At 36.2% G+C, this 24,815-nt stretch overlaps 1 protein-coding gene and 1 non-coding gene across 6 annotated transcripts in view; one reads left to right on the top strand and one right to left on the bottom strand.

The window, feature by feature from the left end:
• The first annotated feature begins 2,739 nt into the window (after window positions 1–2,739).
• Window positions 2,740–24,815, top strand: part of timeless (timeless circadian clock) — a 54,283-nt gene continuing 32,207 nt past the window's right edge. The window contains exons 1-5 of one of the 5 annotated variants that reach the window (XM_051925204.1): window positions 2,740–2,967; window positions 16,274–16,381; window positions 18,348–18,501; window positions 18,602–18,716; window positions 18,820–18,882. In XM_051925204.1, the coding sequence (XP_051781164.1) occupies window positions 16,297–16,381; window positions 18,348–18,501; window positions 18,602–18,716; window positions 18,820–18,882 (417 nt within the window). In that variant the 5' untranslated portion in view covers window positions 2,740–2,967; window positions 16,274–16,296. Of the gene's footprint in view, window positions 2,968–10,228; window positions 10,370–16,273; window positions 16,382–18,347; window positions 18,502–18,601; window positions 18,717–18,819; window positions 18,883–24,815 lie in introns of those variants that run through there. The other 4 variants (XM_051925206.1, XM_051925205.1, XM_051925202.1 and 1 more) reach the window with 4 other exon arrangements.
• Window positions 4,090–4,171, bottom strand: trnas-cga (transfer RNA serine (anticodon CGA)). Its single transcript has one exon. It is a non-coding gene; the product is annotated as a tRNA-Ser (tRNA).

Genomic DNA, 24,815 nt, shown 5'->3' with positions numbered 1-24,815 from the left:
AAGTATTGTGGCCGTTGGTAAGACTTTATGAATGTTCAAAACTAGACATGATGTTATTTTAGAAGAATTTAGTGGATAGGAACAGTGAGCTTTGTTGGGCTGAATGGCCTGTTCTCATCAAGATTATTCTAATGTTATAGAAAATCTTTATCAGAACAAATTATCAAAAATATCATCACAGAATATGATAAAATTATCATCTAGAATAAATGAGAAATGTTGTAAAGGGACATTTTGTGGTGAAAATTGTTCAAGTCAGTGCAGAATCTTAAAGTCTAATATTCTAAAAAGGTATTTATTTATTGTTGTGTGCAAATTAGTCCATTAACTCAGGACTGGGCTAAGATTGTGCAGTGCCTTTGGGCATTAGAACTACTGGTTCCACCATACACACACATGCCCACAGACAAAATCAAATGTAATACACTAAACATCAAAACAGTTTCATAGGACAGTATTAAAGGTGAAGAAACTTCTAAAAGACTGAAACCTGGAGCTTATACACATTTTCTTAAATTCCATAGGAGTGTTTTGCTATTAGAACGTGTAATCTATCATAATTATTAATGATTTGTAAACAGTTTTGCTGTCCTTTACTATATCTCTCTATTATAAAAGAAAATCTTGAGACGAGACTATTGCCAAGAGATTTTTTCAAGTGCTGCCCTCCTCTCAACCATTTACGGTTAGCAGCCCACGCCCACGGTCCTCTCACCTCTCATTTGTGTGAACACTTTTATCAGACATAGTTCTTGCGCTCTCAGCTCTTAGACATTTTTACATTTTCCTCACTTTAAGTTCCCAATAAAATAAAAGACTTATTATGTCCAAGTCTTATTGAAGAAATTCTTCTTGAAGGGTTATCAACAGAAGAAATGAGTACACAGGCAATCCTAGCACTGAGAAATGATGAAGTCAAACAAATTAACACGAAAATTGTCGATTGGTTACATGGCAAATTGGTTAAATGCGTATCAATAGACTATACTGAAACAGTTGGTGGTGATGGTGTGGAAGATGAAAACATCAACTTTCAATATCCCGTAGAATATCTACAACTGTTAACACCATCTGGTTTTCCACCTGCCAAATTACTATTGAAAGAAGGATGTATCGTAATGTTATTGCATAAATTATGTATGAGTGATGGGCTATGCAATAAGACAAGATTAGTTGTATTCAAAATTGGTCCAACAATTCTGACATGTAAAATGTTAACAGGCGACAAGAAAGATAATGTAGTACATCTTCCGTGGATAACATTAGACACCAAAGGAGATCTTGATATGCCATTCATATTAAAACGTTTACAGTTTCCCATTAGAATAGCTTTTGCTGTGACAATTAACAAATCACTGGGACAAACATTCCAAAAACTCAGTTTATTTATTAGACAGAAAGAAACGATATTCACTCATGGGAAGTTATATGTTGCATTGTCACAATGTAAGTCCAAACACGAAATCAAAATTCATTATTCATTATTGACAAAAAGTTAATTCAAAAAATTGTTTTTGCTGAAGTTTTGCAGTAAAAGTGTAAGTTTAAAAAGTACTTGTGTGTTAATTTCAAAGCCAAACATAATGAAAACGTATAACGCAAGAAATACCTCTAACACAACATGAAACATAATTTTCTTTCAAATTATTACATTTTACTATTTTTTTACTATGGTTAATTACTCGCTGTAAAGTAAAATAGTTCTATTATGCATAAGTAATAATTCCCATGAAAATAACAAACTGTTTAAATTGTACATCCGCTTCCCCATACACGAGCAGCAGATCCGCGAAGTGGCTAGCGCGTAGCGCCCACCTGGGGATTGCCAAGCAAAGCGAGCAGGGGGCAGAGCCCCATAGTAAATATAAAGAATTATTATGGTAAAGCACAATATACACAGTACCTTTAATTTATTTGGTTGACACCTTTATTCAAGGCAACATTTATGAAACAATTGATTACATTTCTTTTGCAAGTGGAGCACAGGCAGATCAAGTGACATGCTCAGAGTCACACAGCATCAGGACTTGAACCCACAACCTCAAATGTATGCAGGCCAAAGCTTTAACCATTACACTACACTGCCTGCCTGTATAATGTACTGTGTTACTGTGTTAATTTATCTGCATAAAACCAGGATAATATATAAATCTGAACTGAATTAAGAACATAAAATATAAAAATAGACAATGTCCAAAATGTTTTGTTTCTGAAATTAACAAGCTTACCAAATAGTCAAGAAAGAGTGAGTGTGTAATTTATGTGTATTGTTTATGTGGCTGATTACTTGAGGATTGCGAAGAGATTCCTTTTATTTTATTCGTACTGTATAACGTCCAGTGTTATACTGTCTTGGGGTTGGGGCTCTCTGGCGCCCCCTGGTGGCCGCAATATATACATACCAATGAAGTAATGGAGAAAAGTACTGAACAAAGAGATACTAGAACTAGAACATCTTTTTACAGTTCGTTTTTTAAATTGATAATTAAAAAGACCCACTACAATTCAGTTGAACAGTTTCCCAAATAAAACTGTTAACTTTTTATAAATGACAAATGCTGATATTAGTTACTTTGTAATGCTGCCCACGGAAGGCTATTTCTTACAGCTAGCAGACAAGTGTGTGATAGCACAACGAAGTGGTGATATCAGATTACTACCCGTGAGAAAAAAAAACTTCATTCGCCATACAACTATATGGATGTAATCATCAACCGAACTGAAGATAGACAATTTTTGCATTCGGTATTCAAGAAGTGCGAGACTTTGAATAACTATCTGGTACATTTCGATTCAGTTTAATGAAAAGATAAGATAAAAGACACTTCCAGTTTCTTTGGAGACATTTCACGGTGTTCTAAACCAGAAAAACGTACACGTCAGCAAGCAAGTGAAGAGCAACGGGGGACAGGACGAAAGTCTCCACACATAACCACTGCGTAGTCTATGTACGGTAGACTCGAGATGGTACGCGATTTGGTTATTTTTTACAAGATATGCTTGAAATGTGGTGTTCGATATTAAGCACAAATGAGGCATTATTAAATGTTCTAATAGACAGATTTCACATGCACACATATTACGAAAGGATTACGAGGCTTAACGTATAAATATAGGCTAAATATGAAAGTGTGGAGAAATTGCGAAGGCAACTGATTTGTGATTTGAAGATTGTCACGGGTTGGGAAATCCTGCAGTTTGACGCTTTTCGGTTTAATTTTCTAAGTTGTCGCCACCACAAATTGTACAAAAAATAAACGATTATATATTTGTGGATGGGGGAATTTTAATTCATCCGCCGGATGCACATGAACAGACGCTGCCATCGACATACTCGTGGAGCCTGAGCTCGGCGTTCATGTTTAGGTTTTTGCTGCGATTGCCCATATGGGTAATTCAGCCTTGCAGCAGTGCAGTTACATTATACATCACATGTACATGAAGAAATTATTGCATCAGTACTCTTAAAACATCGAGAACTTTTGATGTCTAAAAACAATAACAAAATGCCTAAATACGTCAACTACAAAACACACTTATTAATTCCAAAGTTGCAGAACAGGGGCTCGCCGCGGTGTTGTGACAAATTCAGAACCTTATACTTTGGGTAGAGCGCTCAGAATCAGCATGCTCCAAACTGCTTTGGGAAAAGTAAAGGAAATAAATAACATTGGAGTGGAAACCTCAAATCACGACACACACATGCAAAATATACGATGCTCACGGTTGATCTCAGATCTCTTAGCCCAGAAGATGTTTATATTGGGATTGGTGTCAAAGTGTCAGCTGACTGTCATCCGGAAGCTGTCAGTAGTCTTGCACTGGTACAAAAGACTTCATCCTAATATAATGGGGCTGACCCGAAGCGTAAAACGATAATACATAGTAGCATCCACAACTTAAATCTTGTGTTTCAGCGTATTATAATTGACCGTGAACCGATTAAGTGGTTACTTATTAACGTCTGGGTAGGTCCATTTATTGGCGTATCACTCGCATACCGTTTGGTAATTTCCACATTTACATGGCAAATCGCAATGCGAACACCTTGTTCGTCCAAAATACAATTTTCAAAAAATGTTCATCAACCGTCACGAACAGGATTCGAACCTGTGCGGGGAAACCCCATTGGATTTCGAGTCCAACGCCTTAACCACTCGGCCACCGTGACTCGCGGAGAAAACTGCCGGAGCTCCGCCTTCAAAGGCCACACAGCCATATTTGACATCATTCTGTGTCACGGATGTTCTTACTTTGAGTGTTTGAAAAATTTGGCTAGAATAAAATGTTGATGCAAACAAAAACTGATATAATTTAATGTTTTTAACCTCTTTTCTCATATCAGTTCGACTAGTCTAAAATATAATACCTAATAACGAAGAACGGCAAAGCCCACACCGAGCTTTTATTTTTCTTAAACGGCGTGTATCACAGTAAGTGACATCACGCAATAACTTTACAGATTCAGTATTTAATATTGTGACACATAATTAGGGGATTAATTGAACTACTTAAATTTACAAAAATAAATAAACAAATAATCGGTGCGACTCAGCTTTAAATTAGCAATTAGCTCACCGCAATAAAACGCAGTCACGCGCTTATGGGGAACAGTACAGTCATTCATCCATCCATCCATTATCCAACCCGCTATATCCTAACTACAGGGTCACGGGTGTCTGCTGGAGCCAATCCCAGCCTACACAAGGCGCAAGGCAGGAAACAAACCCCGGGCAGGGCGCCAGCCTACCGCAAGGGAGCGATACATTTGATCTGAATTAAGATTTTACATTAAGTGTATTTATTTATTGAAGTATTGGAAAGTGGGAACTACGAATGTAGGGAAAATTCTTGTTCTCTATGGTGGGTGCCTCGGACTTTAAAGTATAGGACCGCAACTCAAATTAGTGTAACCACTTAGATAGATAGATAGATAGATAGATAGATGGATACTTTATTAATCCCAAGGGGAAATTCACAATAGCACGTAGGTTTTTGAGAAGTGGGAACCAGACATACCCTGTTAAACACACACACACCCCAAATGCACATGCAGGTAAGGCCACGAAATCAAGCCAACCCACGGTTACAAAATTGATGGAATGCTTGGAAAATCAAATAAATCCGACTGCCAACGGCGTGCTTATTATTCGTTACTTTGACGCAATACTATCATCTTGACTTATATATATAGGTGCTTTAAAAAATCACGGTTCGCGGATGTACTTCCAGACGTGGAGGCTGCAATGAAATGTTTACTGTAGACATCAGCCCGTTGCTGTGTGCTTTCTATCTCATCGTTTCTTGCAGTTTTGTGTCAGAAACAATTTAGGTAAAATCAGGTACTCTTTAAACAAAACTCTGTGAAAACAGCTTTTGATTAACTGACACATGGCGCATTGTATATAAATAAATTATGACATGAGCCAGCTCACCTACTGGATAATGCAGCAAAATATGCATAGTAGGCATTTATACACCTTTTTGTGATGTGTAGTTCACCTTTATTAGGAGCATTCTCTGGTGATCATTATGTCACTTTGATCAATATGTTGCTGAAACCAAAACAGGGCAGAAATGTTTTCTCATCCTCAGCATAATCCATTTAAAGGTGGTGGGGACACCAGTAAACTGTCAGGCTCGCTCAAGCTCACCCAGAGTGAGGCTCATTTGAAATCATCAACCATGCTGATCTATACACCTTTCAGGGATGTAGGAGGAAAACTGGAGCACATGGAGGAAAACCCACATAGACAAGGGGAGAAAGTGTAGACTCCACAAAGACAACATTCAGATACATTATGGAAGCTCAGGGCACTGCTGTATCTGTCAGGTAGCAGTGCTACCCATTGCAACATCATACTGCCCCAGAAAAAGATGGACTTCTTACTTTATTAGTATCATAACATTAAAAAAAACCTCAGAAAACATAGAAGTAACATTTTTATGGAGAAAGTAAAACAAAACAAAAAATGTACAATATCATTGGCACCCAAGAACTAGTACCTACAGTTGTAGTCTTTAGAAAGCATAAATGCCACTAAACACTTCAATACAATTAATTCCACATGCTGCAGATATTGTGACAATACTGGGAAATGTAGAAATAGGAAATCCAATGTCTTTAGAGACGGATCTGCAAACTTGAAGCTTTTAATGTTTGATGATAACTTTATTTCTAACATTCACAGAGTTCTTTTGTTTCACTGATTTTTATGGAGGAAAGCTAGAAAGGTATTACAGCTGTTATGTCACTTTAGAAGATCACGCATGTGAATGGTTACTTTAAACTGACCTGCAATTTAATATACAGTAAGTGTTATATGGATGCTGTTGTATATACAGTCTATGAAAATCAGTTGACTTTTTTCCTGGTACCAAATGTGTCCTGAGAGTTTCTGACTCTGGCCTTTTCACAGTTTCAAAGTCTCACCATGAAACTACGGTGGTGCAGTGGTAGTGCTGCTGCCTCGCAGTAAGGAGACCTGGGTTCACTTCCCAGGTCCTCTCTTTGTGGAGTTTGCATTCTCTGGGTGGTCTGGATTCCTCCCATAGTCCAAAGACATGTAGGTTAGGTGGATTAATGATTCTAAATTGGCCCTAAATTGTGTGTGTGTCCTGTGGTGGATTGGTTCCTGCCCTGTGTTGGCTGGGATTGGCTCCAGCAGACCCCCATGACCCTGTGTTTGGATTCAGCAGATTGGAAAATGGATGGATTACCATGCAACTCCTGGTTGCAGTGTTCATACATCACCTAAATCAACACCTACTAACTTTTTGTCTTACATCATATATTGGTGTATATTATATTTTCACATTGACACTACTGTGTTGTCTACTGTCTCTCAGTGTTAGTTTATTACTGTATACACCCTGATTTACATTTCCAGGCCAGTTTGAGTTTTTATTTCCATGTAATATATAATTTATTTGAACATTTTTATTGTACCTTTTTACCTTTTAATTCTGAATTGTACTCTCGTCTGTTTTCTTAAGTACCTTTTGAGAGTTTAGTCTGAGAAAGATTTTTTACATAGACTGATTGACTGATAATTTCGCATCTTCCCACTGTATCATGTAAATCAGCAATGCAGTTGTTACTGGTGTATTTTGCTCATAACCTTGTTTTTTCTTGTGTCTGTCGTGCACCTAATATATAACAGTTCACCTTCATTCCTTGTCTTTAGCCACATAACTTCATGTCACCAACAAAATTTTGAAATTAAGTAATAAAAAGTTAGGCAAGAAAATTAACTGAAAGGCATAATAAACTGTAAGTGTAATGATGTACTGTTCATCAAAATAAGTCAGGCGTAGGAACTAATTTATGTTTTTCTATAAAAAACATATATGAAAACTCCATATTACCTTCAAGACAATATATCCGTCCTTCCACTCATTCATTTTCTAACCCACTTATCCAGTTCAGACTCTGAGGTAGCCAGTGTCTTTATCAGCTACATTGGTCAAAAAGCCATCATTATAGTCTGATCAAAGTAGTGGTCTTGTTCACAGTGCCTTCTTACTTCATGCATTATGTGGTACAGATCTGAATGCTGGGCCTAGATAATGTGGTCTCAATATCAACAGAACATCCAGAGAGGAACTGGACGGCTAGCTGGTGTACATCTACCAGGACTTTATTTAAGCAGGCAGTGTGGTGTAGTGGTTAAGGCTTTGGCCCCTATTCCCTCTGATGGTGTGTTGAAATCCTGCTACTGACACTGTGTGATATAATTGCAAGAAATAAATCTGTAATAATTGCATCTTAGTAGTGTAAGTTGACTTGGATAAAGGTGCAAGCAAAGTAAAAACTATAGCCATTTGTGCTATCCATTATGCTGCAATATAGAATTTCCTTCTTTTCATTATCAACAAGCCTTTAGCATATTTCTTTTTTGCCAATAGTAGATTGTGTCCATTTCATACATTATTAATTAGTGCCTGTGCCTAACAGCTTTAGGAAACCGGGCACTGTTCTGGCCTGAAATATTTATCTATTTTTAGTGTCTTTTTGGGATTATTTTCTGGTCCATGTTAGTCAGTGTGAATGGTCTCGCTGATAAAATGGCATCCCATCCATTCATCCATCCTCTAAGCCTGCTTATTTAGAACAGGGTCTTGAGGAAGCTGGAGCCTATCCCAACAAGCATTGTGCAAGGCAAGAACAGGGCTCCAGCCCATTGCAGGGTGAACATAAATATACTTACACATCTGGGCCAATCTAACATTGCCACTCCACTTAAACTGGATGTCTTTGGGCTGTGGGAGGAAATCCATATGGACATGGGGAAGTGACATGGAGACCTTTTAATTAATGTGCAGTAGCTCAAGAGGGGCAATACGTCACTATACGGTACAGGATTTGTTACATTTTAATCCTAGACAGAAATTAGTGCCCACTTTTATTTCAGTATTTTAAGTTTCATTGGATATGTGGATGTCTTCAGGTATATTATTATATTCACAAAATAGCAAAAAAGGTCCATGAATGCTGATTATGTTAAATTATTGGACATGACACTACACTGCTTCTACTCTATTGCACATATACTATATTTTCCTAATATAACACATCTTTAAAATGACAAACGAGCAAACAAAAGATTCCCACTAGTTACATAATTACCAAATGAACCTTAACAGCTAGAGACTTTAGCATATCATTTTAAATAAGAGTTGACAGATATTGGGTTTTATGGCACAGTCTTCTTTTTGGATCACATATTTTGATAGATTTTCATAGTGGAATCTTTTTTGTATCAACAGAAGCAGAAGATCAGAGAGCTGGGTATTACTTTTTGGGCAGTATATGCAAAATTATATGCTCCCAACTCTGCCACTAGACCTGATCAGACTGAGCTGAATGGCACTACTAAATTAAGTGCATCTCAATTCAGACACATTCTCACAGACAATGCTTCACTTAGTTGCAATGTGTTGGGGCCTGTGAAGAAACAGTTATTGCATAAACCTCTAGTACTTTTTGAAGTTGGGTACTTGCTGGTAACCATAGCAATCCAACTAGAAGAGCTGGTGTTATAAGCAAAGAAAACATGTGCAGCTTGTGCACAGACATTACAGCTACCTTCATAACACAATACAAGTCACACTGGAGCTACTCATGAATATTTATTATACTTTTAATAGAATTATTAGCAACAATTTCTATAGTCTATACTCGACCTCTTTATGGGATAATAAACAGTAGCTTAACTAGCTTTAACAAGGCACTTTGCTCATCATTGTGTTTTCTCTGTTTCTTTCAGTGAAAAAGAGGTGAACATGATGAATTAAGTCCTATCAGGAGTAAATGGCACAGGGACTTAAGCCCTACAGCCAGTGCCACCCTTATGTCCATGTTCCTGCACAAGGATAACATGCCAACTCTATACACCACATGCAGCACTCCAGCCAGGGTTATTACTGCTGAAGTAGGTACATTTCCCTGCGAAGCTGTACTTACAACAGAACGTTCAGATAATTGAAAAATGCAAAACACCTTTTCAGGCATAAATACCGTTATAACTTGTCATTTTCTTACTTTAGAAAACTTTTTGCCTTGCCCCTTTGGGGGCACATAAATACTTATTATAATGAACAGAGACTGCGTATTCAGGCCCGGTCTTAGGTATTATGGGGCCCTAGGCGAAAGGGGGGTCCAGGAGCCCCCTGGAAGCTCTGTGAAATGCGTGAAAATTAGACCAAGGAGTCGATCCGGGGCCCCCCGGGCGCCGGGGCCCTAGGCGGTCGCCTACTTCGCCTATGCCTAAGGCCGGGCCTGATTGGGACAAATAATACTGTAGTATATTTAAGTATATATGACAATTGCTCACTCGGACAATTTGTTTTGGGGGGCCCCCAAGAAGGCGGGGGCCCTAAGCTATAGCTTGTGTAGCTTATACGTAAATCCTGCATTGTGCGTATTTAACGTCAACGTTTTAAGTCAGTTGCTTATCATAATCACTATGAAAGGTTATAAAATTTATTTTGTGAATTGGAAAAACGTGCCATTCTGGTTTAAAATAAATAACTTTACAGCATTTGATGAGTTTATTGTTATTTTTTAAAGTGAACGAAACACGCACAAAATGTGTGCTATTTCAGGATTTGTAAAGACGTATTTACCTACTGAAATGCCCGTTGATCTCGTCAAGGGTTTCTCGCTCTTACTGTGCTGCACATACAACAGGTTATTATTCTGGAAGGCGGAACCAAAATGTTTTTACACAGTGCAACTCGGCCCTGCGCTTTGCGACACAGCGCGGGAAAGTCGAGGCTGGAATCGGAGGCGGAGACTTAGTCTGCTGGAGATATTGAGCTCTGGAAGTTCATATCAGTGAATTCAGCTGTGACCGACATTTGTTTGGTAAGTTGGCTTGCTACGTAGCATAGCCGCTACAGTTTACCATTTTTAAAAAAATTAACATAACTGGTCATGTGGCGCTTGTAGTGTGTGTGGAGTTACTCATGTGCTAGGTTTATCGGTGGAATTTTTAGCTAACCATATTCTGCTATAGGTATAGTGAAAATGTTACCTACCTAATGTTGGAGAAAGAGACATTGAGACCGAACCCAGAGGGTAACGCGGCAAACGATTATCCCCAAATTATCTCTCTCGGATTAAAAAGTTGAACATATTTTAAGTCAAAATTTACGCCTCCCTAAATGTTACAGAGCTGAGCAAAGTGCTGGGTTCTCGACCTTTAGGATTCTGTTCTGCACAGCGCTTCATCGTTCTTTATTTTAAATTACCAGCTAGGGTTACTTCTTCTAGTATGTATGTGTTATCTGAGTGACGAGTTTCCATTGTGTTGTATACTTTTGTTTTGGATGATTTGGCCGCCAAGTAAAGTTAGGTGACTATCTCTATCTGTCCATATTTTGTGTAGGGTCTTTCATAAAACACCGCATCACAAATCCGTTTCTAAAGGAGAAATTGTATGTGAAGTTTACAGAGTTCAGTCTGATGTTGTTTGGGCAGGCAAATCACAGGAAAATTAACCCTGGATAGAACTTACAAATGGTAGAATAAATACGTCGTAGAATATGTTGATGACAGGCGACAACTGGCATGATACCGTTGGCATCATGATGGTTAGAACAGGAATAGCCAATCAAATTCAGCAGAGAAAAGTTTTTGGCCATGATTTAAACGTTATTAACAAAGACTGCCTTAGGAGAAGAGTTGGAGATACAAAGCTCAATAAGAAAGGAATGGCAAAAGCTGATTGTTGGGGGCAAGCAGTTACTGAGTGAAGCTGGCCTTCAGAAAACTGCAGCTTTGTACAGTAAGTTATAACATATTGGACAGAAAGTCATTTAAATTAAGACAATTTTAGGGAAAATGTATGGACTGTGTTAATATTTTGAAATATATTAATTATTACAACAATAAACCTTAATGAAACCCACCCACAATTATAATTAAATAACTCAAACCCAGGAAGCAGCTGGTATATTTAAGGAAGAAAGACTCGTAAGACTAGTAACAATGTTTTTTTAATTGGCCCAGATAAGCCTGTCATCCTTGCCATAATTTGCCTGTAAAGATCAGGACACAAATCATATAGAAATCCTTTTATTCCAAAAGAAAAACTTAGCCAGTAAAGTTTTTTTTTATTATTATTATTATTATTATAAGTATACCAGCTGCTTCTTGGGTTCTTATTAATAATAAAGTATCTATCTATCTATCTATCTATCTATTTTATACTTGTAATCATCTGGTTCAACATCATTCAGTAAACCATCAAAAAGACATTAAAGACACCAATTTAATTTTAAGTTTGGGGGAGTTGACATAAGTTTGGACTTTAGTAGTGTTTCATAGGTAAATTAAAAATGTTTGACAGTAGTTGAGACATTATATTTAAAGCACAGAATGCTACTGAGTAATATTGCATAGTGAATATCATATTAGGTATGAAATTGTCGTCTTAGATTGAGCTATACATTCACCAAAAAAACAGTGCAGTTTTGGTAGTGTTCAGCAATTACAAGACACTTATGTTACTGAGGCGTATAGAGAGCATGTCTAAGACTGATATGCATCCAAGAGTGATCTTTATGTACAGTATAACTTTGATTCTGAGTAAACCACTAGGTTATACTGGCAAGTTAGGTATCCCTGTGAATATTTTTTTAACTAAGAAAATAAATCACAAAATGAAAAGCATAGTTCAATCAAAGTTACAATCAATACAGTAATATAGATGTCATGCCCCAAACTAAATGCTCAGCCTCTTTTTCCTAACCAGTTCCAAGATCTATTTGATAAGAGAGTTGACAGTCTTAAAAATAATGGTGACAGAATGGTTCTTCAGAGCACTGCCATAGGAGAACCATTTTTGGTTTCCAGAAGACAATTTGTGAAATACCTATGGGTTCCTGAGTTTAAAAGGACTCTCAGTGCATACAATGACACAGGAAAAGTCTAGATTTTCTTAATCTGTTGGTGTACTCCTAGGTATAGTACTCTATATTAAAGATTTCGTTTTTTTTCCTACTCATTAGATAGTTTTTCAAAACACAAAAACCATCTTCATATGCAAAGAACCCTTACTAGAATGAACTGGTGATTTGTCAATTGTCAAAGTGCCATTGAAGAACCATAATTTTTAAGAGTGTAGTTTGATAGGGTTCCTAATATACAGTATATTAAAGACAACAGAACGGGTTTAACAGGGATCTGACAGGCTTAGTTTAGAATAGCAGTAATGAATTTTTGCCCAATACAGGAAAAAAATGAAGATTTAGTAGTTCAAAGGATGTATACACATTATAAATATAGATATTAGATAGCTCCAGTTACTTCCACACATTTAATACTACATAGGAAAAGAAGGCTAGAATATATGATTATTACTCATGGCCCAGCAGACAAGAGCATGTCTGCCTTAAGGTACGTCCTACAGTGATACCATGAGAGAAAGATAGACCACTATGTTGCTAGTAGATGGTAATTAGTAATGACTGGAGCACAAAGCAAAGCATATAGAAAAGATTTCCTTTCAATGGATAGCCAAGTAGATATGGTTTTGTTGACTACTGCATCCTCTCATATCACAGCAAGCATATGATTAGAGCCAAGTAGTAGACCTAAACGTTAGGTAATATCACTGCTGCCTTCTGATTTAGGTCTTTATGTACAGAGTTTCATTTTTAATATGTGGTAGCTTTGAATTATTTAAAAAAATATTTTATGTATTTTTTTTAATATTCATTTAAATACAGGAAGTTGAAGTAAGGTAAAAGGATGACCGTAAACATCATCTTTTGACACTTTCCATCATATTCCAGAAATCAAATATTTTCACACCAGCATATCCTAGATGTTTGATCTATAATGGGACCTAATATACACTAGCATGGATACATTTGAAAACTCATAATTTTTTTGTTTTTTTGCCTTTCATCCACACTGAAACAGCATTTTTCAATCAACAAAAACAAATCGTTTGAAACCAATAGGTCTCATGTGGATGGGGAAAACTGAACAGTTTGAAAACACTGATGTATGATTACCATTTGATCCCACACTGACTTCTGTGTTTTATTAGGATAATCATCTAAAAAAAATTAATATGAATCAAAATGAAAAGTATGTTGTTCAAGATGTAGAACATAATATCATTAACATAAAGAGACTTTTTGTTTGAGCCATTTCCTTATGATCCTGTTTAACTCTGATTGCTTCCAGAAAAGAATACCTAGGGGTTCTAAAGCAATCATGAAAAAGCATTGGTGATAATGGACACAGCTGTCTGATTCTATGTTCTAATTTCAGATTGTTAGAATTTGTATTATTTATGTGAACCAAGGCTTCTTAATTCACACTCACTTTTATTGGTACCGGACCTAAATTTGTACATTTCAATAAATAAATAAATATTCCAGTTAAAACTCTATTCAGGATATGTCTGTGTCCTTTACACTAGTGAAATATTTTTCTGCATCCATATAAAAGAGAGCCCCTGGAAACTTGGGAACTGTAGGAGGTTATACTACATTAATGATTGTCAAACGTGATAATAAATGTCTGCCTTTGAAACATTTAGTTTAAGGTTTTATAGGAGTTCCTTCTCTTTTCCTTTAGCTAAATGTTTTGGCAGAATCTTAACATAGTTAATTTCAAGATAAATTAGCCTGTAAGGTGCACGGTAAAGCAGTTCTTTACTTTGCATTGGAAGAGCAGTGACTGATGTTTGGTATAGTTTTTTTTTTTTTTTTTTTTTTTTTGTAGGTCTTTATATTCTCTGCTTTCCATAGTTGGTAATAACAATAATGGAGCTCATTTAACAAGGAACTGTTTTTTTTTTTAATAATTCAGTTGGATAGCTGTCTGGACCTGTGACTTCTAATATTTATTATTTTGAATTTCATAGAGCCTCAATGGTTTGTCCAGCTTCTCTGCTTAGAGTTTTCCAATTGTAACATTTCTATTTTTATCAAAGTAATTATTGACCTGAGCCTCGCCTACACTTAAACTTTGACGTATTAAACATATTCTTGGTAAGAAATTGAGCATTGCCATTTTGGTTAATGTCATGCAGTGCTGACAGTTTGAGCTTTTCCCAGTCAACACTAGACAGTACAAGCAAGTAATGACTGCAAAAAGTCTGGTACTGTTTGCTCATTAAAGGCTGCTTCAAAGTTTGGATAAAACACAACTTCTACTAGAAATGCTTTGAGCACAAGACATTATGCCAATCAGAATGTTGATACAGAGCACCTTTTTATGTTCACCCAACATCTATACATGAGGAGGGCCACCGTCTCAAGCTGAAGTCACTAAAGTTGGGAAAAAAAACAAAGAAGCCATATGTGTGCTCTTTGTAGTTTGTAGAAAAGAAGCCAACAGAGAATCACCTGTACGTGGGAAGTATAGCATGTTGTTTACAAAAAAAAAAAAAACACACACACAGACAATTTTATTATCAAAAATCGCATTATGCTTATGAAGATGTCCTCAACATACCAGCAACCGCTGACATCCGTGCACACATTATACAGACAAGTATTGTGAACATCAAAATTACAAGTGGCTTTACCTTTCAAAATGTCTTAGTGGCATGTGTTTGTTGTTCCCTGGCCATCAATGCTGGAGAACCTGACAATTGAACGAACACCCAGTTGGAGATGTTCTTGTCTTTCTGTGTCAGGGTACATCTCTGCCTTCGAAATAACAAATTTATACTGTTAACCTCATGTAAGATATCCTGACCCTGTTTTCAACTGTGGAGGTGTTAGTATGCTTTTGTTTTTTGTAGTGTTTCATTGAAACATCATTTTGTTACAAAAAAACAGAACAAAGTTAATAAAGATATCTGTAAATATGTGCATTGCTTATAGCCACTTGTGTAAGTTATTCAGGGTCTGATATTAGTATGTAGCTACTTTCTCAATTATCAGCATGCACATAAATATTATTCATTAGTCAAGAGTTCTGTGTGTGCTTACAGTCAATAAAGATGTACTCAGTATTTACGTTACACTTAAAGTAATTTCATGTCTGCATTATGTGCAGATTATAATGATTTAGAATTTGTTTGACATTACAATTTATCCAAATAATATCAAAATGTCTTGCTATCCACCGTGGTTCATTGCAGCCAACATTTTTAGTTTGAACCATAGATTTTTAACTGTTTTCAAAACATTTATCTTTTAAGAAATATAAACTACAATTGTTCATAAATCTTTCAAAACTAACAAATAAATCGATTCAGTTTTTACATCATGTGAGATGAACCTGTTCTCTGTAATCTGTAGGAAAGCTATTTCAGCCAGCACAAACCTTTTGGGCACAGTTGTTAATTACATGATACTGTAAAATGCTGTTAAAAACATGTATCACTACTATTTTTGAATTTGAATCACTATTGCAACAATATTTAATAAACAAAAATATAAATTACTCTTTGAAGTGAGTATAAACAAAAATTAAACTTTAAAAATGGTTATAAAAAGTCCCTGAACACATTTGAATGTTATGCTAAGTGTGATTTCTTTAACTTGTATATCTGTTATAGTTAGGTTTATAAATTTAATAATGTCAGGGCAGAGTAAATAGTGAAGTTAAAACTCTATTTCAAAGATTGAATTGTCCATTCCGTGATCTGTGATAGGCCCAGACAGCCGTTCATATTAGATACGGTATTTTCTTTAATTATAGCGTTTGCTTTTTTTATACTTTTCAAAAATCCTTTCGTAGACTCCTTGTGTATTCTGTTTATTTGCATACTCCAACATGATTCTTTTATGCTTTTAGGATTCCGATGTATAGATCTTTGCATGATGAACTGTGAACTTTTAGCAACGTGCAGTGCCCTTGGGTACTTGGAGGGGGATACCTACCACCGTGAGCCAGATTGTCTAGGTGAGTTCTGTCAAGCTGGGTCAGTTTGTTGTTGTTGTTGTTATTATTTTTTCACAATCTTAGTGTACATTAATTTGCCCAAAAATTTGTTTTTCTCATGGTGCAAATGGAATAAACCTAACTATTCATCTGTTGGCTAGTATTGGCAAAGGATAAAACAAGAGTTATTAATTTAAAAAATTAAGTAATTTGAAGTTAAGGCAAAAAAGTATGTTGCACTAGCAGCATTAAGTGGTCAAAAATTAGGAAAGTAGAATAAAAACCTGTAAAAACTGTAGCCATCCAAGATCTCAGTTTGACACCCATGCCCTTTTAACATTCTCAACTTTGAAGTGGGTGTATTTGGTAAGTTGTAATGCTTTTATTTAATTTCTCCAATGGTTCCCTATAGTCTACCACTGTAGATGCACATTTTTTTAATCCTCTTTAATAAAATCCCTGTGTGTGTCTTCTTGTGAAGTGCGCATGCGCGGGGCGCGGTGCGACGCTCCAAAGCAGATGCTTCAAAGGCCGCCTGACGCGTCACACAAGACAGAGTGGGCGGGACCTATAAAATATCGTGCGGCCGATCCAATCGGATTTCGGTAAAAGAGGTAACACCTAAAACATAAGGCATGAAAAATCTAATCGGGTACTGAGATGCGGAGACCAGCTTCCCCAAAGAGGTGGGATTAGTGTTTGTTGTTGTGCAAGTGTTCACTCTGAGGATGTCAGATTTGCGATTAAGAAGCTTGGCCCAGTAAAGTGTAAAGTGTCAGTCGTTGAAGGGGTTTTCCTAAATATACAAATTTTCAATATATTAAAATAGGATGACATTTAAAAGTAGATTTATTTTCGCGCACATAAAATCCGTTGCTGGGGAGACGCCACACATAAAATAATCAGCTGCACGCCAGCACAGATTAAAGTACTTGCTGGGGAACTGCACAGTACTTGCTGGAGAGACGCCACAGCAAGCTAAAATAAAGAGAGGCAGGATAGGAGATCTTCAAACGGAAACAACTTATCAATCAACAGCCACAGAGGAGAGGATAAATGTAATATTAATTATACTTACCGTATTGTCATATACGTTTCTGTTTTATTTTTATTATTATTTTACTTAAGGCTTCTTGCAAAAATATTTTTGACAAAAAAAATTAAGACGAAACAAAATGAGGTCAAGGTCCCTTGCCATTTAATATAGACTGTTCCTACTAATGTTTATACACTACTGTTCTAGCGCCCGTTATTGTAACGGGCTTAATGTCTAGTATATTAATAAAGCTTCACATAAGAGCACAAGTTTCAGGAGAAAATTGTTTGCAATAACTGTGAAGAAACAGCTTGAAACTAAAAAACACCAAAGTTTTTGTATGTATGGCGAGATGACTAAGAAAATGTTTTAGGCTGAGTTTTATTATGAATCAGTAAATTAGTATTTCCCATGTACGATTACATGCTATTATCATAAATTCTTTCTGTCATAACCATCTTCCCTAAAATATAAGATTGACAAACATGACATTAAGCTAAATATGAAAATTGTTGTCTATAAGGCATTCATATTGATTAATCTGTTATGTTTATTTCTGATTAATTGTATTGTTTTTATATATGATTCACAATGTTTGTTTTTTCTTTTGTCGGCTTCTTTTTCTAATTTCTGTTTTCTGAAAGCATAGCTGACCCTCTGCACTAGATCCTTGATACTGAAAAAGCTTTACAGTAACAAAAGCAAAAAACTAATACTTTAGCTATTTTTAGCAGTTTCTCTTTAGTCACTCCTCTGTGCATTGTATTTTGGAAGGGTTTTCTTTTTTTTTTATTATTCTTACTCGTTTTATGTAGGTCTTTTCTTAGTATTCTATGAAAACGAAATTGTAATTTTTTTGGTTGTTTGTTCAGCTAGGCCAATTTATAATTGTTTTGTTTGAAACTTCATCACCAGTTATAGGCTAACTGATATTTTCTGAAAATCTCTCAGAGAGTGTGAAAGATTTAATTCGATACTTGCGGCATGAAGATGACACTCGAGACATCCGCCAACAGCTTGGTGCAGGACAGATTGTACAAAATGATCTTCTGCCACTTATTTCACAACATCATGAGGAGAAAGCACTTTTTGATGCCTGCATCAGGTATGGAATAATTTGAGATTATACATAAAGGACCATCACTGTCCTGCACATGTATGTCTCAAAAAGTTTAACTGCAGCCTCCTTTACTTTCCATCTTTAGGCTTATGGTAAACCTTACGCAACCTGCATTGCTCTGTTTTGGGAAGGTTCCTGATGAGCCTGCCACTCGCCATAATTTCCTTCAAGTTGTCTCTTACCTGCAAGATTATAAGCAAGTATGTCTTATAGGGAAAAAAGGATATATCTCGGCTTTTTAGTCATAAATTGTAATCAAGTCATTTCTTGTCAATTCATGTAATTTTTCTGTTTATTTTTCAGGCATTTGCTAATGAAAAAGTATTTGGAGTTTTAAGTGAGAAGCTTTACAACCTTCTCCAATTGGTGAGTCATTTCAACACTCAACTTTTTTAGCTTGCTTGATTAGATAATATATGTAATTTTTGAATCGGGAAGGAGAGCAAGAAGAAAAGCATTATAACATGCAAGATAATTGACTTTTTTATTTAGTTATTGTTATTTGCTCATTAAATCTCTGGTGTAGAGGAAGACTTGATATCAAGAAAGGTTTGTCAGCATTATCTAGGCTCCCTATGTTGGAAAATAGAGTCATGGTATTGAACGTAGCTGGATATCTAGAGTGTTTGAAATTTCTAATGGGACCAAGCAAGGAAGTTAAGTCTCCATTACTATTTTGTATGTTTTTTAGTGTAATGCTACTAGTTGCCTACAAAGGCTGTAAGCTGGAAATTACAGTACTTTTTTTGTAGAAATAGCAGTAACTTTAAAATGTGTAGACACCAAACATGAACCAATACCTTTAGGATGGTGATTTCCTCACCGCCTGTACGCCAATAACTGTATTCTTCTGGCAGGCAAATGCAGAACATTGTTTGATCACTTCCTAAATGGTGCAGCTCACTTAGGATTAAAAGTCAACTTGAACAAGTTAGAGGTCAGACAGGATGACAGAATCACCTCTTACTGTCAACACTATAAACATAATTCTCTAAACTGTTCACAAGTTCTGCTATCTTGGCAGCACTATCTGTAGATGTAAATGCTTATATACAACCCCTTCTTCTTCTTCTTTCGGCTGCTCCCATTAGGGGTTGCCAAGCGGAACATCATCTTCCATATCTTTCTGTTCTCTGCATATTGTTCTGTACAACCCCAATTCCAAAAAAGTTGGGACACTGTGTAAAATGTAAAAAAAAAACAGAATGCAATGATTTGCAAATCTCTTAAACCTATATTTTATTCACAATAGAGCATAAAAACATATCAGATGTCTAAACTGAGAAAATGAACCATTTTAAGAAAATAGTAAAGTCATTTTAAATTTGGCAGCAACAAAAAAGTTGGGACAGGGCCATGTTTACCACTGTGTAGCATCCCCTCTTCTTTTAACAGCAGTCCTTAACATCTGGGAACTGAGGAGACCAGTTGCTGAACTTCAGGGAGAGAAATGTTGTCCCGTTCTTGTCTGATATAGTATTCTAGCTGTTCAACAGTCCTGGGTCATCTTTCTTGTATTTTTCATTTCATGATGTGCCAAACGTTTTCAATTGGTGAAAGGGCTAGACTGCAGGCAGGCTAGTTCAGCAACCAGACTCTTCTAGTACGAAACCATGATGTTGTAATAGATGCAGTATGTGGTTTAGCATTGTCTTGCTGAAATATACAAGGCCTTCCCTGAAAAAGACGTTGTCTGTTTAGTTTGCTCTAAAACCTCAATATACCTGCCAGCATTGATGATGCCTTTCCAGGTGTGCAAGTTGCCAATTCCATAGACATTAATGCACCTCCATACTGTCAGAGATGTAGGCTTTTGAACTGAGCGCTGATAACAAACCAGATGGTCCCTCTCCTCTTTAGTCAGGAGTTTTCCAAAAAGAATTTCAAGTTTGGATTTGTCTAACCACAGAACAGTTTTCCACTTTGCCTCAGTTCATTTTAAATTTGCTTTGGCCCAAAGAAAACGGATGCGGTTCTGGATCATGTTCACATATGGATTCTTCTTTGAATGACAGAGCTTCAACCTGCATTTGCTGAAGACATGGTGAAGTGTGTTCATAGATGATGATTTCTGGAAGTGTTCCTGAGACCATGCAGTGATTTCCATGACAGAATCATGCCAGTTTTTAATGTACTGCCCCCTGAGGGCCCGAAGATCATGGTCATTCAGTACTGATTTTCAGCCTTAACCCTTGCGCACTGAGATTTCTCCAGATTTTCTGAACCTTTTGATGATATTATGTTGATGACAGTAGATGAGATATTCAAAGTCTTCAGAATTTTATGTTGAGGAAATTTATTCTGAAATTGTTCTATCATTTGTGGATGCAGTTTTTTGCAGATTGGTGAACCTGTGCCCATCTTTACTTCTGAAAGACTTTGCCTCTGTAGTACCTAATCATATTACTGACTTGTTCCCAATTAACTTAATTACTGTAGTTGCAAAATATTCTTCCAGCTGTTTCTTTTTAGTACCACGTACTTTTCCAGTGTTTTGTTGCCCTATCCCAACTTTTTAGGGGCGTATTGCTGCTGCCATCAAATTCAAAATTGGCTAATATTTTTGGTTAAATAATAAAATGTCTCATTTTCAACATTGGTTATGTTTTCTATGCTCTATTGTAAATAAACTATGGGTTTATGAGATTTGCAAAGCTTTGTATTCTGTTTTTATTTACATTTTACATGGCGTCCCTTCTTTTTTGGAATTACGACTAGCTCTGTTTTTGAAAGGCAATACAAATGACTGAGTCAAATATGGCATGTGGCTAAATATGAGGATTGCTTTCGACAAGGCAGTAACATATTGATTACTCTGCTCTGTAGCAATGAGTTGTGGAAATACTATCACTACAGCATAGTGAAACTAGATCAGTTCCTTATACAATGTCTTACAATTTATCATTTATGTTCATTGATCACTAACAATTGTTTTATTTTTTTATATACAACAATGTCTCATTAACATTTTCTTTTTCTTCTGCCTACTTCTTTTTGCTATTGCTATTGTTGCTATCTTTACCCCCTAAATCAAGGCTATTCAATTAGTGGTCCCTTGATTTTTACTGTCCCTTTAATTGGTCCTTGCCAGCTATTTAAAAAAGAAATGTAATTTTAAATCTTCATTTTTGTAGGCATTTATCATCTATAAATTGTGTCAGTTATTGTTAATTGCCCAACGCTAACAGTTTTAACTAGGCACTGAAAAGAAAATAGTGTCCTAAAGATGAGAATAGAAAGATACATTTTTGTTCCAATTAGAGTAAAGCTGTGTGTTTACTGTGGAATGGAAACTTATCGGTGATGAAGGAATATAAGCTTTTGGAGGTATTTCGAGACAAACCTACTGTAACTGTGACACCAAGCTAATTGATTGATATATTTCTATAGTTCATTATACTTAAATAGGATCTCCATAAGGCACAGCAATTGCCCCTATACTCTTCTCTACCTGTGATAATAACTTCAGAGGATCTAAAAGCAGTTGTTCAGCTGTTGTTTATGAGGCTTTTTTCATAGTGTCCTCTTAAAGCAAAATAGTAGTTTTTAGGTCTTGTGTTCAGTTAGGCCAGGGGTCCTAAATCCCAGTCCTGGAGGGTCGCAGTGGCTGCAGGTTTTTGTTCTAACCTGGTTGCTTAATTAGAAAGCAATTCTTGCCAATAATTTAATTTCATGGCTTGTTAGTGCTTTAACTCTGCTATGTCCGGTCATTCTCATATGTTAGATTTTCTTCCCCTTTCTATCATCCAAATGATTTGAAGGCTAAAATTGAAGAGTAATTCTCAGTCCTTCACTTTTTTCTCTTCACTTTCTTTCCAAGTATTTAATTAAACCCAATAGTGCAGATAAATACACACAGGTGTAAATGGAAACAAGCTAAATGGAGAAATGCTGCTCTCTTTTGTCATTTTCATGTTATTGCTAATAAGGAGCAATTAAAATCTGAGAATATATCTGTTTAAGACAAAAATAAGCAATAAGGGCTCAAAATCTTAACGAGCAAGACCACTAAAGTGAAGCAGAAGTGTTACTTGAGCAATAAGTGCTTCTTGTTAAACAACTGGTTTGGAGCAAAAACCTGCAGCCACTGCACCCTCCAGGACCGTGATTGAGGACCCCTGACTTAGGCCATTGCATAATTGTTTTGTTTGAAGCTTCATCTCCAGTTATAGGCTACCTGATATTTCCTAACAATCTTTCAGACAGTGCTTCTAAAATGCTGTACAAATAACTGTTGGACAAACATGGCACGTAACTGAATATGGAGATTGCATTCACATATGTGCCTTGCAAATCAGCCTGGTATCATGTAATTAAATATCTCTGATTTCTTGTCATTTGTCATGTCGACATAATAGTCCTTTACTACATCATTACTTGAATGTAATAACGCTAATTGTACTAGATGCTAGCTGTTCTTTACTTTGATGCCTACAATATACATTAACTGAAGTTCAAGTATTGTCAAGTGTATATAATATCGTGAAATTCTTAATTGCATATCTCCTTAAAATAGTGACAGTAATACAATACCAGTAATACAATAAAAAGACATGCACACTGACATAAATATATAGATTATATTATATTTATGCTGCATTATACAAACTCAATATATACACCAGGGGTGCCCAATGCGTCGATCGTGATCAACTGGTAGATTGCAAAGGTAGTGCAGGTAGATTGCGTTGCATTCAAAAAAAAATTTTTTTAGACGTTAGTCTATCATATATCCTCCCTATGGCATTTGCCACTTGATTGACATACAGGGCGGCCAGTCTGAGATCTCTTTTCTTCTAACACACTGGTCATCCCGCACGCATGATCAAACGCGTGAGCTACTGCAAAACTCCGGCTGTGATCTAGTTAGCCTTTCCATTTATATTGACTAAAGAAGGGATTTAATAAAAATTGTTTGGGGAGGGTATGGGCTAGATGTCGATTTGGAAGAGGATTTTTTTTCTCACAATGTCACAATCGAAGTGCATTTGTCTGATCTCTCAATCTATCATTGCTATTCCAAAAACTACGAAACTGACTTCCTTCCGAAAAGCGATCTGAGAAAGAAGAGGGAACTAAAATCACAGTTAATTGGACAACCGTCATTTTTCACTCGTCTGAATTCAAAAGCAAAGGCAGACAAACCGAAGCATCGTTCTGGGTGGGTCACTCGATCATTAAACATAAGAAGTCCTTCCAAGAGCTACCTCCTTGACTGCATTATTTGGCTCTACTTATTTATGCGAGTCAGACTTTTTACACATTAACATCATTAAATCCAAACACTGTAGTTACCATAAATGTATTGAATTGTTATTGTGCCATAAAGGTTATTCAGTTATGCAAGGTACGACAACATATATTTTATGTATAAAGTATACTCGGTGTATATATATCTATCTATCTATCTATCTATATATATATATATATATATATATATATATATATATATATATATATATATATATATATATATACACACACACACACACAGTGGTACCTTGGGATACAAGTGTCCCAAGGTATGAGTTTTTTGAGATATGAGCTGTCACTAGGTCGATTTTTTTTGCCTTGAGTTACGAGCCATCAAAGAGCATTCCGAGGAACTGACGATGGAGGAGTTGACGGAACTACAGACGCGGCAACATACGGAGGTTCTGCAGGAGATCGGTATGGTGGAGGAGGTTATCTCTTAAAGTGAGATAAAGGAAGTGTTTGCAATGTGGGAAAAAGTTTCGAACTTTAAAGAAAAGAAACACCCTGAAAAAGTTACAACTGATCGTACAGCGGAGCTATTTAATGACAAATGTTTAACACTTGCCTTTATTGAAAACAAACACCAGTTGTAACTGATCGTGCAGCGGCGCTATTTAATGACACTTGCCTAACTCATTTCAGAAACATTCTAAAGGGGAGAACTAAACAAATCACCTTGAGAATGAAAGTGATGAAAGCGTGGCAAAAAAGAAGAAAACTAGTGAAGAAGAAAATTAAGATAAGCAAAAGTGAAGTGAAAGGAAAAAACATTACAATACGCTAATCGGCTTTGCCAACATCTGTTTATTTCTTTAGATTATGTATTAGGGTTTATTTTGTTTGTATACAATATTTGTTCATTATAAATACATTTTTCTTATGTTGAAAATATTTAACAAAAAATTGGGGTGGTTTTTTGGGGGCTGGCACGAATTAATCTCATTTCAATTAATTTCAATGGGGAAAATTGATTTGAGATACGAGCATTTTGACTTACAAGCTCGGTCACGAAACGAATTAAACTCGTATCTCAAGGTATCATT

The sequence above is a fragment of the Erpetoichthys calabaricus genome, chromosome 3 (genome assembly GCF_900747795.2).
Source record: "Erpetoichthys calabaricus chromosome 3, fErpCal1.3, whole genome shotgun sequence".
Classification (NCBI taxonomy): Eukaryota; Metazoa; Chordata; class Cladistia; order Polypteriformes; family Polypteridae; genus Erpetoichthys; species Erpetoichthys calabaricus.
This window is presented reverse-complemented; position numbering and strand designations above follow the sequence as displayed.